Source organism: Sinohyriopsis cumingii, chromosome 9 (assembly GCF_028554795.1).
Source record: "Sinohyriopsis cumingii isolate HCF-2022 chromosome 9, ASM2855479v2, whole genome shotgun sequence".
NCBI classification, from domain to species: Eukaryota; Metazoa; Mollusca; class Bivalvia; order Unionida; family Unionidae; genus Sinohyriopsis; species Sinohyriopsis cumingii.
Window position 1 is genome coordinate 70103639 of NC_142969.1, and position 20440 is coordinate 70124078.

At 33.4% G+C, this 20440-nt stretch overlaps 1 protein-coding gene across 1 annotated transcript; it reads left to right on the forward strand.

The window, feature by feature from the left end:
* Positions 1-246: 246 nt before the first annotated feature.
* On the forward strand, positions 247-16888 carry LOC149791996 (metalloprotease mig-17-like). The gene is made up of 9 exons (XM_089969514.1): positions 247-317; positions 1012-1105; positions 1494-1571; positions 6256-6410; positions 7126-7169; positions 7649-7757; positions 8568-8735; positions 12464-12599; positions 16769-16888. Exons 2-9 carry the CDS (start codon positions 1022-1024, stop codon positions 16886-16888), a joined length of 894 nt encoding a protein of 297 aa, XP_089825640.1. The 5' UTR covers positions 247-317; positions 1012-1021.
* The last annotated feature ends 3552 nt before the right edge of the window (positions 16889-20440 follow it).

Below are 20440 nucleotides of genomic sequence, written 5' to 3' on the forward strand. Positions count from 1 at the left end.
GGCTACAGAAATCTACAACAAATTGTTCCATAACTTATGTTCCGTTTATCATCACACATAATTTAATGATCTTTACATGTGCTATACATACATACATACATATATATATATATATATTACTATAGTTGATTTTGAGATGCATTCTGGAAAAAAAAAACTTTAAACCTACATTAAAATACAATCATGATAAAAAACTTATGTTATCATGTACATGCTAAACCTTTACTGGTTCCATCCACAGGTACATCTAGCAGGCAAAATAAGAACGAATACCATGTTAAGGTAGCCGTACTGATAGATTCAGGATTATGGGACTTGTGAGTAATCTGTTAGTATATATGCTAAGTTCTATTATGTTATTACCTGTACATTTACCATCTCCGACTTGTACCTATTTAATATTGTGCACATTTGTGAATATCCATTCTAGTTATGGCAAACAAAGATCGCTGAAGGTTAAGATATAAAACAGTGCAATCGTGCATTGATTAAGTGTTGTTAATTAAATATGTTGCAATGTATTATCGTTTTTCCAATATTCGTGTGTTCATTTATGCACACGTTTATTTTCGGTGAATTTAAAGTGCTGCTTTAATTGCTAATCAGCAGTGCAGTAGAATATATATATCATGACAGACTATTGTGATAATTAAATATGTATATTTTTATAAAGAAATTGGTAGGGAAAAGTCACCTACACAACGCAGTAGTAAAGATGGAAACAAACATCATCGACGTCTGATTCAAATATATTTTGGTACTGTTGCTGAGAGCGAAAATTGTTTAATAAATCCTCCTCTTGCATTACTTTATTTTCGTCATGCACAAACCTTCTACTGCATAATCACTAGCACACACACAATCACACACAGACACAAATACAAGCACATACACACACACACACACACACACACACACACATATATATATATATATATATATATATATATATATATATATATATATATATATATATATATATATATATATATATATAATTCCAACTTACAGCTATTCATCGATGGTAAAGATATTAAATCCCCTGACAAAACGTCGTAAAGTGATGGAAAATATAAGACAATTCTTCTCACACATTATGAACGGGGTAAGTAATTCATACTTTCATCAAAAGAACGCATTTTTGTTCGATTAATATATAAATACATATTGTAAATCACGTGGTCACTTGGATTAGATTTTCACGGAGGCGCATCAGTTTTATTTACAAGGTATCATCAGTTGGAGTAGGTCTATTTACAAAGACATTTTTTTAGAATGTCAATCTTCAAAAGAGGTACATCTATTAACTTCTTCCATTTTCCTCCAATCTCCATACAAATTACAGGCACTGTATGATTTACGAAAAAAAAAACTGAGTGAAAAGCCTTTATAAGGCACAGTATATATTCGTGTATTGCATACACCTGTAAAATTGCCAAAGGTTGATTATATATTTTTACAAAGCTGACACTTTTGTTTGAATTATTTCACAGGTAAACCTACTATATAGCGGAATAGAAGATACTAGTCTATCAGTCAATGTTATACTCAATGACTTTATTGTTTTTAAGGTAAGACATTTTGTTAACTACGTATTCCTGCAATACCTTAGCGGTTGTAAATGAACATATGTTTCGTCTGTGAAGATTTTGTTTAGTGAACCACCTATATCACAATATAAGTATTATTCTAATTCAAAATCAAAATGAGTATAATGGGTAATGATTAAAACGGCTTAAAATAGTTCCAGGGTCTGTAACGTCAATCACTCAACCTGTTGTATCAAATACGATCCTCTGTTCGAACTATGTATACATGCAAACTGCGTAATGTAATTGCGGTCTTGCAAATAACCTATTTCTGCATCAATACCAGGATTGTATAGAGAATATCTTAAGCTCATCAAAATAATTCACAATGACGTTGATGATTATATGGGAAAGCCTAAGTAGTAAAGTGTTAAAATAGTTTTGTTTTTATTAACCATGCGGGTTTGATAATGCATGTTTAACTAAATATACCATATATTCATAAGTTCAGCCATATAGAGCGCCAGCATGTTTCGTTAGTCTAAGGAGATAAAGCGACAAGAACGTAAGTGTAACGGAATAATATCGCTAGATTAGAGATATGATCTGCTACGACACAGTTCAGACTTATGATGGCTCGAAATAGGCAATCAGTGCTCCAACGTTCCAGACAATATGATCTACCGGAGTTAACGTATCTTTGTTAAAACACCGAATAAACAATATTTGTGTTTTACTTGTGATAGAAAATAATACTTTTGATAAACGTACTTGCGTTTGACTAGTAAATCTTCATTTTATTCTTAGTTGCAAGTCAAGAAAGTTAAATATGAATGCAAGAATTAAATGATGTTAAGAAAACCTGCTGCTTAAGTTTAAAAAGACGAGGAGCGAGATCAATTTGGAAAGAATAAATCGATATGGATATGAAAATACAAATGTAGGAATAATAAAGAGAGATGCAAAGGTTCAATTAAGACAAAATAGAAAAATGGCAGAGCTGAACATTCAAGTGCAACCCGAAGGAAGAAAGAGAGATTTCAAGCACAAAAATAACAAACAGAGATGCAAATGAAGTTGAAAGTACAAAAGTAATAAATAGTTTTTGGAAATGCATTTTAATTAAGAGAATTAGAAGTGGTGAGAATGAATGAGGCACTCTACCCGAGAATGTTCACGTTTTAATGTCACATAAATATTAAATTTGTTCCACCCTCTTTAAGGAAATAGACGCTGATCCTTATTTTGAAATGCTGCAAATAAATCAGAGAATTTAAAATGGTTAAGTCACCAATATACCATGCTATTCCAGTGTGTACTCATCGAAAATGCGTGTGATGTATATAATTAAGCAAGTGCTAATTTTGGATTGGTCAAAGAATGTATCAGTCAAATCCATGTCAGTTTGCTCGGGACAATGAGCGACTAGTTGACAGGTGCTGTGCATCTAAACATATTAACACATACTTTTTAAATACTTCGACGACATATGAACCGAAGAATTAAGGTGCTACTTCCCCAATGACATCAAAAGTTTCCTTGAAGAACAATGAAATCTAATGAGTACGTCGCTCTTACGACGGACATTTTCTGTCTTTGTTTCAATACTTCAAACTAACATTTAGCTCAATTAGTATAATCTGTATACATTTAAAATAGTGATTTGAATTATCAACAATCCGGGAAGGCAAAAATAAAACAAACTCCGCCAACAGTTATGTACATGTGCTAGAGGTGTATATTAATCGATTTATCTCTGTACATGATTTAAAAAAAAAATATATGAATTCATTCTTTTCCCACATGATGTTTACTTGAATGATGACGTACAGACGTTTTGTGGGGATTTTGGGTCTGCGAGTCTACCCAAGTTAGACAGTAAATACTATATGTAAAACGTTTTCACATCTACAACCACCAGAAAGTATTTCGTTCAAATTGCTAATATATGAATATGACCACTTCTTTTAGGTTGTTCATATTCGAACAATCAAATAATATAACATGACGTTGAAATTGTAGATTTCACTTCATTAAAATAGCAGCCGTACAAGACGATTGTGCTCAAGCAAACTTTTCGCAAGCAGGAGGTTGAATATTTGTTCAAGCATAACTTTATTGAACCGAGCAAAAGTAAGTGGAATTCGGCATTTATTCTTGTGTCGAAAGCAGATAACTATTTCCGTATGTGCATTGACTACAGGAATCCAACCCAGATCCATTTCCGATATTGATGCTAATATTGAATGAATAGGTAAAGCAAGATACATAAGTTTGACATTTCTAGAGGATTCTGACAGACTGCACTTACGGATGGAGCAAAATAAAATTGGCCTATGGAAAACCAGATGGACTATATCAATAGAAAATAATGCTATTTAGTATGAACAGTTATCTATCTACATTCGAGCATTTTATAAGCAAGATATTATTTGGTACAAATGGTTGTGATAATTTCATCAACAACAGCATAAATTACATACTTGTAAGGATCGCGGAAATTCTTTGTTCTCGTGAGAGAAGAAAAACTGATAATTTACTTCGGTTAAAATGAGACTTGCCGCCCCACTTCTGTCCCATTTTAGGACATAATGTCGGATAAGGTCAGGTCAAGTCAAAGGTTCATGCTATATCTGCACTTCACGTGCGTATCAATAGAAGAAAACGACTGCAATATTTGGGTATGCCCGGATATCATCCGAATGTTGAAAACATGTTCCGCAATTGTTGAGTCCTTGACCGACGTTTTAAGTAAGAAGATCACATTGTATTGGTCAGATAAATTGTGGACCATAGTTAAAGAGCAAAAGCTATTTCAGCTCCAAATTTCAATCATCAAATTAAAATGTTCGTTCATGCAAATGATGCAAGGGTTTGTGAGGTATTATTTCAGTAAATTATCACAGTCGTAGTCATTCGGTTACGCTATTTCTCAAGGAAGATAAATAAGCACTACATACATTAATTCACAATGGTCATGGAGTTCTTGGCTTTAGTTTTGGCATTGCAAGACCTTGAAGTTCTTATAAACTATGTTCCTATTCCGAATGTTATATTCAGTCAGTACATCCTCGAAACTTCCATCAACATAATTAAAAAAGAAAAAAAAACAGAAGTTATTGTGATAGGGTTTGATGTTGAAATACTACACCACAGCTTCTCGGTACATCAACTGAACATTTTACTGGTAGATTCACGTTTGCGTGTAAATTAGTTTTATATAGGTGTACTTTGGTTTGGTTTTTTGAACAATCATTATACCTCTTTGAGTGTAAATTTTTTTATTATCATCGTTTAGGCATATATCATTCTAGTTATTATGATAGTTTGTGCTATATTTGATGATCATATAATCTTCTTGAAGGTTATGTGCCAATTTCCTTGTTTGTGCACGATAAACGGTTTGATTATTGATTCTTCAACTCATGTCGAAGTTGTTTATGTTATGTGCATGATTATGTATGTGAATGTTTGGCCCATGTACTTGTCTGTTGATTATATTTTTACATCGTACAAAGTGTTCTAAAACAAAAAATATTAATTCTGCTTTACGTTTAGTTGTGTTCATATCCAGTCTGTGATGAAGTGTGATACAACTAGCCATTGTCATAATAAAATGTTAATTTATGTTTGGACTACATCACTGTTGTGGAATTACATCGATATCATACAATGTCATTATCTATCAATGAAAATTATTAGCACATCGCCACTTGAATTCATTCGTAAATCCCTGCGTTTTGGTATTTTGACAGAACATTTAAAATTAATTAGGATCTTTTCAAATGATGTAGGTTCTTTTTGATTTGTAATTTTATCTAAGAATGAAACAAGTTATTTTTCAGAATTTGCTAACTTTGGCCGTTTAGAGTATTTGCTACTTAAGCTAAACGCTATAAGTGACCCTGTCTGCTCTGAGCCAACGCGACTGCACACATTTTCACACACTCTCAGGATTTCACATCGGAAAATATGTTTTGATCTTTCTGTTAACCGTGTCAGTTGACTACTAAATATTTGCCCGCCTAAAATTATTTATGCGGGCCTCCATAGTCCGAGTATTGGATTCGATCAAGCCCTTTTCCGTCTTGTGTCTGTCATGGTAGTCTTTGTTTGCCGCAGCTCCCAAGGAGACAGTGAGGTGAATGTATAATCTTGTGTATATGCACATATAAATGCATATTCAAAGTTATCTTTCCATGCCATTTTTGACCAATAATGACTCATTAATCGAGCAATTTGTGAGAACGAATCTAAAAATGAAACAAACTGCCCCATCAGTGGCGCTTTAACATCTCCTACAATATTAATGCGACTATCCATTAGTTTCTGCAGTTTTCCTGTAGAAAATCTGCACCGGATGCCATTCATCGCTGTTTCTAATATTTTACTTGTGTGTTCCTCTTGGCACTAATTGTCTTATCTTTCACGCTCAAAGTTTTTGTTGCTTTCATTATGACACTAATAAATATAGCTTCGATTGTTTTCTTTTATTAGTATATAATATGCTTCAGGAGAGCAATTCGTCTAATGAGAATATCTCCATGGGAAGAATATGTTTCCTTGATCTGCTTGACTATCATCCTCCTCATCATAATCCTAAATTAGGAAACGATATAGAAAATAATTATATATCGTTGTTAACATTTTTAGTTTCAGGTAAAGGGCGGAACCTAATTTCCTCAATTACTAAATATTTTCTTTTTGTATCATGTTTACATTCTAGCGCAACACTTTTCCATACAAGGCATCTAAGGTGGATATAGTTGGGGAAACTAAGCTTATTGAGGCTGTAGACCTTCTGATGGATGCCAAAAACTGGGACAAGACTGAAGGAAAAAAGCACGTACCTGTTTTCGACCACGGAATGCTCTTTACGAAGTAAGTGTACATACATCGGTAATAACTCTATACGATGAAAATATAATAAAGACAGCGGAAAATACCCAAAATAAAACAAATCACGAGTTTACTGCATGTGGATCAATGATCAGCAACCACATTTTGTTGTCATGACATGTATAACACTTGTAGCTCACATAATTCCAGCATATATTTTTTCTCTGAATATATAACAATGATGCTGTTTTCCATGTAATTATGTTACTCTGATAAGGGCATGTAAGTATGTAAACATAATATGTTAATGGTATGAACTTTTTATGCTTAACATGCTAAGGATAAAAATTTTGAAGGCCACATTAAACTGTTATACAATATAATTACTCTTCCATATTGACTACAATTTTATGCTGAAATGATCTGAATTACATACGGTTTAACTTCCAGATCGTAGAGTGCAAATCGTTATTGACGTGCTGGAGAGTTAACTACTCTTTACTAACAACATTTTGATAATATTGCTGTTGTGGTCCATGGGTTGTGCCATATAATAATTGTTTTTTTCTCTTGTTCTAAGATACTCTTAATTTTTTCCACCTGTTAGACGATTTATATGTTTTAAATAGAAATCACCGCCATTCCCACAACAGACTTAACAGATATCAACATAAATCATCCAATTTCAGAATATTAAATGTAATTTGAGGTTACAGGCGGTATGATATAATATATGCGTCGGCTGTTTTTGTTTCAGATACAAAATGTATTTTGATACCACTGATAATACAGGTGTTGTCGGTACGTCTCTCTCTCTTTCTCTTTCTGTGTATATCTATCTATCTGTCTATTATCTATCTATCTATCTATCTATCTATCTATCTATATATCTATCTATCTATCTATCTATCTATCTATCTATATGTATTCACCTAATGTGGTAGAAATGGTTCATGAACTATGCAACATGCCATTTATTATTGTAGCTGTTAATATACGATATGGTAAAAAGGACACTTCTCTTCTACATTTATGGGTTATGACTTTGAAATATGAACATGTTTAGATCGAAATGCTCTTTAAAAGTGATCATATTCAACATTTGTAACGGTTTGAATATCTCGATTTCTGCAAAAAGACATTAATTTTAGTGCCAGGTACAAATTGGTATATTTAGTAGAAAAATACAATATCTAAAAAATCTGATGAATTAAAGGATCCTATGCAGGTTACCATACTAGAATGCAATTATGATATGGCATCTCTTTCCTTTTGTTCAGGTTTTACGAGTACTGGCGGTGTATGTCACGAAGGTAAAAGAATGTCGCTTGTAGAGGCACGTGGATTGTTTTGGACTGTGTTTACAGCAGCACACGAACTTGGACACAGGTAAATCAAACAGTTGGAGACATATGTCTCCCACGTTTCAATTTAATCGTATAGTACAGTTGATGGCCGATGCTGGATTCTCTATATGCACACGAAGAAATGTAAGTGACCGACAGTCCCATAGTAGTAGTCTCCTACCAGGTGTCAGTTTTCCTATACATTAACTTAATCGTCTGGTGAAAGTTTCATCAATATAAGAACCATAAAGATGGACTATCAACTGACCTTCCGGAAAATATCCTAAACACTGCTTTTGTAGCTAATATATATAAGCATTTTCTTTTTACTTCTCTGTAATGAGATATAATGTTAACTGCCTGATAGCTGTGAAATAAGTATGATTTTTTTATTGTTCGTAACAAATGGTTGGGATGCATTCGAGTAATAGTGCGTTTATACCGTATAATATTTATGATAATATGCACAGGACATAATGAAAGAGCCACCATAAGCAGGAATATAGATGCATTTGTTTACACAATAACATTTTGGAGGCAGATCAGCTATCAAATCAGCTTAAGGTTTATAATAGTTTCGATTATTATGTCATACAACCTATCATAATGTGCTCAAGTAATGGTTTAATGCAATACAGTCTGATACATGAGGAGACACCAATTGTTTCGATCTTCTTGAAGATGAAAGCACATGTTAGTGTTGTGAGACACATACGTCTTGAAAGATGGATGAAATTGTCAGTTGTTGCTAAAACTGTATAGGTTAGTAACATCACACACACACACACACACACGCATATATATGATGTTTTATATATTATTTTTTAATGCGATATTTGCTTGTTCTTTCCAGTCTTGGAGCATTTCACGATGGCGAAAATACTGCGAAGGCTTGTAAAGCAAGTGATCACTTTATTATGAGTGCAAAAGTTGCAGACTTGAACATAGTCAGTTCCTCCAGAAACCCCTGGGTTTCCTCAGACTGTTCTGTGAGAGCTTTAAAAGAAGTTTTAAAGCACAAGTATGAATAATGGATATAGAATCATAATAATATAAACTTCCATTTGTTTCAGGCATTTTTTTATTCGGGTAAGTGGCACACCTTGTAGTCGTTTAGAATGAACCTAATTTACGTACTTTCTCTACGACATTGAAATATATAAGCCACTGCACGAACATAATTACATTAGCCAGTAAAAGTGACATTAATTAATTGATACATGCGGGATAATAGCCTGAAAATAAATATACTTCAATTCTTTCAAATAAAGTCAAATACGGGGGGCGCAATGGTATATCAAGCAAAATGTACTTATCTGATTGGAAATATATTTTATTTTGGTTTATTATCTTCATAATACATTATAATTTTGAATCATCAGATAGTGCAGATGATTTCATTTGTTTCATGTTTACCCCAATACTAATATCTCCATTTGCTACAAGAAAGAAGATAATGGCATATAAATGTTGTTAAGAATTTTCGAGTAAACTATTTAGTCTCATGAGTTTCTAGGGAGATTGGAAATTTGATGCCTTCTTTAATAGTATACAGTATTCGCCATGATGTCGTATGAAATCCTTTCTTATCCTTCTTTGTATGTTTCTCTTGTAATATATTATAGAAGGCACACGCATAAATCCAAAATGCATTTCAAATATTTGTTCTTCACATCTGTCACAAAAGCTTTGCCATATATAAGTACTTCTGCTTTTCGAATACGTTGGCCACAGAAACGTAGATTATTCGTGTATTTCGTTATATAACTAGAAGATTCCAATTGTAGATGATTGTCATATTCGTGAATATCCACTTCTTCTTATGGCTAATGAAATCCAAAATTGAAAATGGGGTGATATATTTTCAAATGTATATCCTGGATAAAGTTTTGCTATACCTTTCACTATTATGTTCAACGAAAATATTCTATGTAGCTTAATTCGTTATCATTTTTTCTCAAAATATGTAAAACAGACAAATAAAAGTACATGTTGAGACGTTTTCTTTCGTATCTTCCCATTTATAGAAACATACATGCACCTGTCCTGTTCAAAGAAACAATTATATCGTCTAGTACGTTAAATACTCCTTCAGAAGTGCTGTTAGTTTCCCATGGAAATCACTAGTCCCATGTTTAACTTGTGTTTCGTTTCTTACTCGATATATTTAACGATTACAAACGATCAATCAAGCAAGATCTAATCTTTTGATAGAGTCACTTCATCGGGACTACATCCGATACTGCTATGTACAATTAAGTGTAAGCCCTTACCAGATGTGGTTATAGGTCACTGTTATTTTGTTATATGTCGGTGCATATTATGCTGCTTCGTAAACTTATGCTACATACATTCTTTAAGAGATACTTAACGACGTACAAGGCACTGACACGTGGTTCCATAATTTCAGTGAAGGCAATACAGTTGTACTTGTTGTATATTGCCTGTTTCTTAAAGCTTGGTTAAGACAGTTGGTGCCTTAGTAACGTTCTTTTATCACGCGGCTTAAATTACAATATGGCAATATGATTTGCAAGCTCCTATGACGTGCGAGTGTGTATTCTATCATAAATGAACCACTAAAGACGATTTGGATAGTACACCAATGACAACAATTACAAACATGTCATTTATATTGATTAAGTAACTGTTGGAGATGTGATAATTGCCATAGATGACCACTTTGGCTTCTTGTTGATGTAGTGTGAACTGGTGCATGTTTCGATTTCTTACATATTGTTGTAGTGTCTGTTGCTCGGTGTTTCATTGAATACGTGCTTGTCCTGGCTTCGCAGCGTTAATTTCCTCTCAAAAACGAGTCTTCATTGAGATCTCCTCTTCGGAGATACGGACTTGCTTTTGTGGACTACGACGCTCACATTTTTCTTTCTATTCTTCAATTTCGCGTTTTGTTTTTTGGTCCTACTACCTACACTATTTAAATTTATTTGCACAAGCGAACACATATTGGACTTTCCTGAGAAACCACTTATATTCCGTTTCAAAATAATTTGTTTTTCCCTTTGATTATCGATCATTGACTGTCTCATATCTTTTTCCATCACAATATAATGAACAGCTATGCTTATTAAACTTTTGTTTGTGTATAATTTGATTGAAGATTTTAATTCGTGCCTTTCTTTGATTTCGTGTTCGTGTCACGGGAAGAATAACGTCTTCTTCATTAGGTCCTATGCTATTTTCGGTAATAATAAGATAAATTTGGTTAGAATCAGCCACGTCTGTTCTATGAACAAAACCAATTTGTTTTATTCCATTAAGGAGCAAAACGATGCACATCTTCATAATTCCATATAATACTATATAGAGTACGATATAGGTTTATTCTGAACATTTCAGTCCTTCCATAAACATTTTTCTCATCTTTATTATGATAAACAATATCAGTCTAATTTGCCTTTTTAAACTATGTATTGAATTTGCTTCTTGCTTCTTTTGATTTAAATACGCTACCTAAGAATATAAGAATTTATTGAAGGACATTGAATGACATTGCGTTACACCAGGATATTGAAAAGGATTGGAACTCATTGGGATTATTTTTGGACCTGTCATATTCACATTTGCTTCTTCATGGTGTTGATATAAGATAAGATACTTTTCTCAGAGATTGAAAAAAGGATAAATGCTATATTTGTCAAATGAAATGACACTGGTATTTTATGCTATGACAAAAATGATAAAGGTAACATAATGCTATTTGAGAATCGAGAAAACTGAATAGTGCATCACAATATAAGACAAAGAGAATGCCCCATCCCAGTGGATATATTAAACTAACAACAATTGTAAAAAAAAATTGACTCACTGGATGTATTAGAAATAGTGTGATTTTCATTCATGAAAATATGCCGACAATGTAATCAATTTAATTCTTGTTCTCTTTTCCGTTTTTATAGTATTATTAGGGTAATACCAGATAAATAGTTCGATGACATTGTTTAGTTTAGCATTAACGTACATGAAGCTGTATTTTATCTCAATATAAAACTTGGTAGAATAGAAAGTGTTATTTGGGCTTGGCAATATGGCAGATACGTGACACCATCACCCATCGTCAACCTCTACCACAACCACGTCCTATCGCAGTTGTTGTTGTTGTTGGTGCTGCTGCTGCTGATATTGTTTCATTAATGATCGATGTAGTCAATGATATTTTAGAATAAAATTACTGCAAAATTCTCTTTTATGATGACTTTACCAATGAGACCACGAACACATTTTCCATGTCTTACCGCCATTGTCATATAACTGAAGAGAGTGCAAATTCGGCTTTGACTATCAAAACTCTGTTATTATTCATAGCTAAATATTCCAACAAGCATTTGTTATGGTTTGACATTGTTGAAATGATTGACTCTTGAAATGATTGAAATGATCTTTTCCGATGAAATCGAAACATAAAAAATCAAAACCAAAACAATGTGTAAATCGTCACACAAGGGCAGCTAACATGCATCATCATTTATGTATGTATGTATGTATGTATGTATGTATGTATGTATGTATGTATGTATATATGTATGTATGTATGTATGGTAATCATGTGGGACAGTATTAATATATTCCATATAACAGCCAATTATGTTGTTTATATATATTTATAAAAGCGAACTGCCCCTATATAGTCTCTTTAGAAATTGTCGGCCTCAAGTTAATTCAACTTTGTATACATAGTCTAATTGGTCATATGCTATTATCTATTATAGATATATATTCTCATTTCAGAAAATGCGTGACCATGCCTGGAAGACTATATGACATTCAGGAATATTTTGATTATGTGCAGCATAAGCCAGGAATGGTTTACAATCTTACCGAGCAGTGTCGTTTTATTATGGGGCGCCATTCTAAATTTTGTGAGGTATTATTATATGTGTGTATATGTGTGTGTGTAGGGTAGAATGTTCTTACGTGGATTAGCTTCTTTATCCAGGTCATATAGGAAAGTCAATTATTTACGATAATTATCAGCATAATATGACATGGAACGCAGTCCACACAAAGCTGGATGGTCTTCATTTGCATAATTACTCATTTGTTTTTAATATCTTATGTGCGTATTAGGCTCAAAGTTCATATTAATTGTTACAAGGGCAGCATACATTCTAACATCGAAACGCCAGTTATATATTATGTAAGAATAACTCTTGCATACTCTGATGTCACAAGACAGTGATGTCAAAACAAAAAAAAAAGTGTTTTTGAAAAGCCATATGAATGATATCTTTAAATAATTAGGACAATATCAAGAAGTTGATTCCAGTTAAGGATTTATGTAGCAACTGAGTGTTTTAGAAGCGGCATGATTTGTTTGGGAAACTGGTCCAAATAATGCCATGACAGGCAGTGAGCAACTAACTATTAACTTGAAAATATTTATTATCTTCTTATAAAGCTTGAAGCCCAAAACCAGAACAGATGATAGTGGCGCAGTGTGAGTGTTGATGAGAGTTTGTTACACTAAATATTTCGCGAATCGGACATTTCGTGAAATCGATGTAATGTTATTCTAGCACGTCATTTCTATTCCTTAGAGTATGGAATGAGTATGTTATTAGTTCGTCAGTTCCACATTTTCTCAAGGTGTAATAAAACTATACCAAATTGCTGATGGGCTCTGTCTAAATTACGGCTGAATTAAGATAGGTATGCTCGATCTTTACTTACGAGTAGATGAGTGGATATGCATTCCTTGATAACAATAAATGCAAAACAATATGACAGTTATTTATAATAGTTATAATAATATAGTTATAATGACTGTTAGCATCAATTTGTACTATCAGGAAAATCACATGTAACTAGCTGGATATTGACCTAATATAACATACATATGAATACTATATATTTGTACGTCCATCTTAGGAGGCGAACATTATAATTTTGGCCTGCTAAATTAATACAGGGCAATGGTTTTAAAATCTACTTTCCTGGATAATTTCAAAACAGTGAGGAATAATTAATGGGTTAATCCAGGAATGAGTGCATCCGTATATATATTCGTGAAACGTGTTGATTGCAAACCACCCTTACTGAATCACATATATTCGTGAAACGTGTTGATTGCAAACCACCCTTACTGAATCACATATATTCGTGAAACGTGTTGATTGCAAACCACCCTTACTGAATCACATATATTCGTTTCTAAACAGCAGCATAGTTGTAAGCTTTAAAGAACGTAACTCGTTCTTATATAGAAGATTGAACGAACATGCATGTATACAAATTGTATTCACAAGATCAATCGTCACATATCTTATTAAGTGACAATGAAACTGGACATATGCCCAACTACTTAAATTATCTTTTCCAGCAGTATACATTTAGTGATTTACTTACTACTAACGTGGAGTTACAAAACCAAAAAATAAAATTCCTACTGGATAAAATAAGGAAGTCGAAATATATCACATGAATATATAAAAATGGACACCGATTCCAAATTCGAAACTTATTTCATCATATATTTTGAACCTGAATTTATTCTGTGAAACAATTTAGGCTATGAACGCCTCAGCCACTCACCCATCAATACTTACTACAGCTTTTGCTTTAAGTATTTTACCATGTGTGTTGCTTATTGTGCACGGTTGCCCGTCAATAATGTGATAGCTTGCCTTCACCGCTTTGCAAAATTACAAATGTAATCAAAATGATAAAGATCTGTGGATATGTAATTGTGAATGAGCGTACTGCATTTTGATGCTATATATAAAGTAACATTTTCTTCGTCAGTAGGTGAGATCCAGGGCGCCTGCTTTCTGTTGTATAGTCAAAATTGTAACTCATGTTAAGTCCTGCCGCTTCCTTCAGAGCCAGGATACTTTCGAAAAAACACGTGGTGGTCTTCGACTCACCGCTTTTATTACCCGGTTGTAATTGATATATCGAGATGCTCCAAGCATGTGTCCGAAGACTTGTTAGCGTCTTCGTTTTATGATATTTGTAACCGATGGTTGTTTCATTACGCGAATGATCTCATATGTCAGGATATTCTGGATATCTGTGATACGAGGGATTTCGCAGAGTTATCATTATTAATTAACGTGCTATTATTAGACCTGGCCGCTATTTGCATCCAAGCAATTATACCGCTGAGCAAGACTGGTATAATATTTAGCAAGGCTGACATTGGAACGCCTAACGTTTCAATTCATGTTTTCATGCTGCAACTCTCTAGTTTAATTCACCGCTGCCAATGTTGAGAAATGAGAAAACGACATTCAGAAATGAGTCCAGCATTTTGAACCCTTATGCGACTGGGGTTCTTATGTTCACATGATAGCTTATAAACTGGTAGCGTGGATGTTAGCCTAAATACAGGTGATGGTGGTAGTAGATATGTAATATATGTAGCTAATACTAAAGTAGAGCAATATTGTTGGTATAGTCAAGGTTGATGAAAGTTGTGTGATCTATGATTCAACTCAGCTTCCATTAGTGTGCTGCTCATTTCATAGTCATTTTACTCATATCATGAATTCATTCTGAATGATGACACATCAACGTTGCACCTTGCTTTGGACATGTACATATTGTGGACATTCTAACGAAGCTGTTAGTGTTAGCACGTATATCTTTCGATAGGGTGTTGACGAACTTGCCAGGAAATGCAATACTCTTGAGCAAAAGCAGGAAGCAGCTTCTAGGCAAGCTCAGGGTTTTCTTACTGGCTGGTTCGACATTGTGGTTGCCATTAATTTTTTAGGTCATATCGATACTGTCTAGGATTACCTTTCCTAGTGTAAACTTTGGTAATATTTCATTTGCAATTCCAGTATATGGACTTTCCCCCTTGTTTTGAGGATAGACACATTCCGTTTTGCTTGGCACTGAATGCAAGAATAACAAGGAAGTTAATGCGGTCCCTATAACTGCATTTGTCTATGATTAATGGACTAAATGGATGTACCAGTTGCTGTCAAGCCAAGGACACACATTGACTGTGAAGTGAATCCAGTATTATTTAGCTTGGAGGGGACCAACCCGTTAAAAATATACTCACGTTGATATGAAGTAAATTGATTCTTGAAAGAACGAAAACAAACAAAAACGTGATCGGTGGGTTAATCTGATCATGGCAGGACGCATAATTTAGTATTGCAATTGGTAATATTTAGTTTAATTCTCTGCCAGGGTAGGGTATGTAGGTTGCTGGATTGGTGGGTATTTTGGGTAGGTAGATATGTATTTCCCGGTAGGCCACCACAATACTATATTTACAAACATTAAACCTGAAATACAACTTAAAGTTGAGATCCAATGGTAAGGAACTCAATGATTTTATTGTATGAGTGTGTTCGTAATTGTTTTTTTTTTTGTTTTTTTTTAATTGTTTTGGAATGATGCAAACGTATATAAAGTTTATATTTTAACATACGTAAATAATTATGTTGATTAGAAAACTTGCCAAAGTTCCTTTATGCTGATACATGTATAATTGCTCAACACTTTACCTTGTGTAAAACGTTAATCTTGTCAATGCTGAATATGTGGTGACACCTTTATAACTTCGGCATATGTATTGCTCCTCACGAGTATTTATGTAAGCAGTTGCATAGAGCTTTAATTCGTGCAGTATATATCAAACACCAGCACAGTGTTTCGTCCGTTTATATGGTCCTCTTTACAGATTGTTTCTCTGGAAATGATTTTACTGAACTACTTCCATTCAAGGAAGATGTGTTTAACTCCCGTCCATTACTGGTTTAAAAACATCAACGTCCAAAGAAACGTCAGTAAATGATATCAAACATTCTCTTAGATTTCAAAATGATATTTAGAGGGAACTGAGTGTATACATTTTCAAGCTAAGAAATAAAGTATTTTATTTTTCATAGCATATTCAGATATTTAGAACAGAATGAAAATGCGTCCCCTCGAGTTGCCAGAACCTGCCAATCATATACTGTCAGACGTAATTTCAACGTTTGCTCTAAATGAAATGCATTATATTTTCTAGCAGTATATGTCTATTCATTTGACGTATTAGAGATCGAGCTCTGCATCAGTTTATGATTTTTTAAGACTGATCCAGAAGATGTTTGTGATAAGATGAGGTGTACAGATCCCCCAACGGGCATATGCCTGGATGTATATCAAGGTGCAGCCAGAGGAACTGAATGTGGACAAAATAATGTAATATAATGCTCTGTCTCTCCCTGAATCACTCTTTATCTGTATATCTGTATATCTCTCTTACGAAATGCAGAAATACAATTAGTTTGCTATTTTACAAACTGCTCAGTAGCAAAAATATTAAACAGTGTATTCCAAACAATGAATAATTATGGGCAATATTGCGTTATATTGCAAAGGAAGATTAATTAAATTAAAAAAGTCAATATAATTGAAAGTAAGGCACACTTACGTATTGTTACTTTACACTAGCAGATATATAAACTTTCTTGCATGAAAATTCATTTACTCAACCATTCTTTGATATGGGTCGAAAAGCTGTGTTTGTTACCACAGACTACCAATGCCAACACATTAATGTTGGCCTCTATAACACATGCACGTACAAAAGCGTTACTAACATGAATCCGCATTATGCCTAAGGGTTGATGTTCATATGAAATTTCAAACAAATTGAGAATAATATCATAACATATCATGTAACTTGTTTGATTTAAAGTCAATATCTTTATATATATATATATATATATATATATATATATATATATATATATATATATATATATATATATATATATATATATATATATATATATATAAATATATATGTATGTATGTATGCATATACCTATCTATCTATATATAGATCGATCAATATATCTCACTATCTATCTATCTATGTATTTATCCATCCGTCCGTCCGTCCGTCCATCCATCCATCCATCCATCCATCCATCTATCTATCTATCTATATATCTATCTATCTATCTATCTATCTATCTATCTATCTATATATATATATATATATATATATATATATATATGTCTGTATGACTATATATGTTCGTCTGTATATCTATATATCCGAATAGCTATATTTTTATGTGTATGTATGTATGTATGTATGTATGTATGTATGTATGCCTGCATGCATGCGTGCGTGCGTGCCTGCGTGTGTGTGTGTATATATATATATATATATATATATATATATATATATATATATATATATATATATATATATATATATATATATATATATATATAGATATATATTTGTAGGTATGTATGTATGTATGTAGGTAGGTAGGTAGGTATGTATGTATGTGTGTGTGTGTGTGTGTGTATGTATGTATGTATGTATGTATGTATGTATTTATGTATGTATGTATGTATGCATGTATGTATGTATGTATGTATGTAAGCATATATTAATGCAAGAATCTTCATACAGATCAACCGAACTAGCTATCTCTGTCTCTCTGTCTGTCTCTCTGTCTCTCTCCCTCTCTCTCTCTCTCTCTCTCTCTCTCTATATATATATATATATATATATATAGATATAAATTTATATATACTTATATAATTTTACTCCAGTGGTGCATTGAAGGAAAGTGTGTTTCAAAGGTTTGAAGCGATCGGATGGAAGAGTTGAAGCCATTGCTGATTGATGCAGTTGCCTTTCTCCCAATTACAATGATTTAAGTTCTACAAAATACTCAAAATATGTATCTGTATTACGCACGTTTTATTTTGTTCTTTCCCTGAAATGGCAACATACTGAATTAAAGACAATTCAACATGGATATTTTAGTTCAGTTTGTTAATATAACTAGAATTATTAATTTGTCTTATAATTATTGAAATTTTTTCGATGCTAATTAGTATCCCTGTTTATGATGAAGATCATGATAACGATGGTGATGCTGATGTTAATTCAGTGCTGTTTTTCTTGCAGACCAAGCTGCATCATACCTCTCTCAACCATCTGTAAAATATAGATTGTTGAGCGACTTTCAGCGTTTATAACCTATAGACAATCATCTCTTGATTTAATTGAACAACATTTATTATATATATTTATGTATACCAATTTCATATTTACAATCAGTTATTTTAGTATCGATCAATACTATATTAAGAACTATTCAAGGAGAATTGCACACTGGTTATTCCTAAGTTGATCTCATTTTACATGTTTTGATGGATCATCGTCTATTATGCGGGTTTATTGTATTTCGTTTTGTATCAGTTCCGCGCGTGTCTTGGTGGTGTCGAATACAGTTGAAATGACAAAGAAACACTATTCACTAGATATGATGCAGACGCAAGTCGTTTGTCACATACATATTCCCAATGATCACAAAACATCTATCATTTATTAATTATTGTACTAACTGTTATCTGTTTAATGTGTTTATGTTACAATAGAAAGATAGCAAAACTAAATGAAATGTTCGTTTCACACATACACTAAATTCGTTTCTTTCGAAATCGAGTAGGATTACACAAAAGTACAAATAACTTGAAGTATATAATTTCTAGTAATGTTGCAAAGGTTGGAACGAAAAATATCATGATACCCAAATGAAACTTATCGCTTATGAATAAATTCCATAAGTCATGTAAATCCACTGTCAAAAATAATGTTACGAATAACTGAACTTACATTATACTCTATAAGTATATGCTACCTACTGATCGACAACAGTTCATTTTCTGTATGAATTAAAGTACATATTTTTGTTCCAATTACATGTAAAAAGTTGTCTTATCAATATGTAATTATTATCGAGGAGGTATTGCTTGAAAAAGAAAATAAACGTCATATAACACATTCAACAAATAAACACATCGTGTAAGTTAAATGTCGTCTAAAAAGAAAGGCAAATCAAGTAAATAGCATAATATTAGCAGATGTTCATAATAGGTAATTACATGACTTTTTTCACCATTTTACAACTACTCGGTTCGTAGAAACCGACACCTTTAAAATTGTAATTATTGGGCCTATTGGGTTTCATTCGTGAGCGCTTTAGTTTCCTTATTTAGTTAAATTATATGTTTATCATATTGTGTTCCAAATGGTTGTCATCCCAGGGAGCAAATGTGGGATATAACAACTCACTTCCCACTGGCTTGCGTCTAATAAAACCTCTTACAACCAAATACAGATCCAGGCCTTCACGAATGGCGGAATCTGTTTCAACTGATTGGAGAACGGATGACAGGCGCGATTATGGCGCCTCAAAACCAGGCGCTTCGGGCAGGTGGGGTTCGTTAATCTTGGGTGGTCGCCCATCTAGGAAAAGGTAATTTCCGATTTCAAATCTTCGCTTCCTTGCGACTATACCCACTTAGGGAAAAGGGTAAGGGAGTAAACCCCAACAGAAAATATGGAGACGGAGTCTTTAAGGCGACTTGGAAGTGTCATCTCGGCAACTCCTGCGTGGACAAGGCGGATCAGCTCCAGCATCGCTCCAGAGCGTCGACAAGACACGGGAAGCAGCAGTTTACATTGTATAAGTCACCGCTCGATTTAAGTAGAGCCAGACGCCAGGGGTTACTTTTGACAGTGAGACCAACCTGTTTTACTGGACACCTACCACCCGCCTCCAGCTGGGCAGCCCACAGACAATACGTTGCCGTCCCACCACAGTTTGCCTGTCTTGCTGGGTGCGTAAGGCTTACAATAAGTGAATACCGGAAAAGTGGACTGCAACTACAGCTCCAAGAAATAACAAAAACAAAAATAATACCAATAATCAAACCTACAATCAT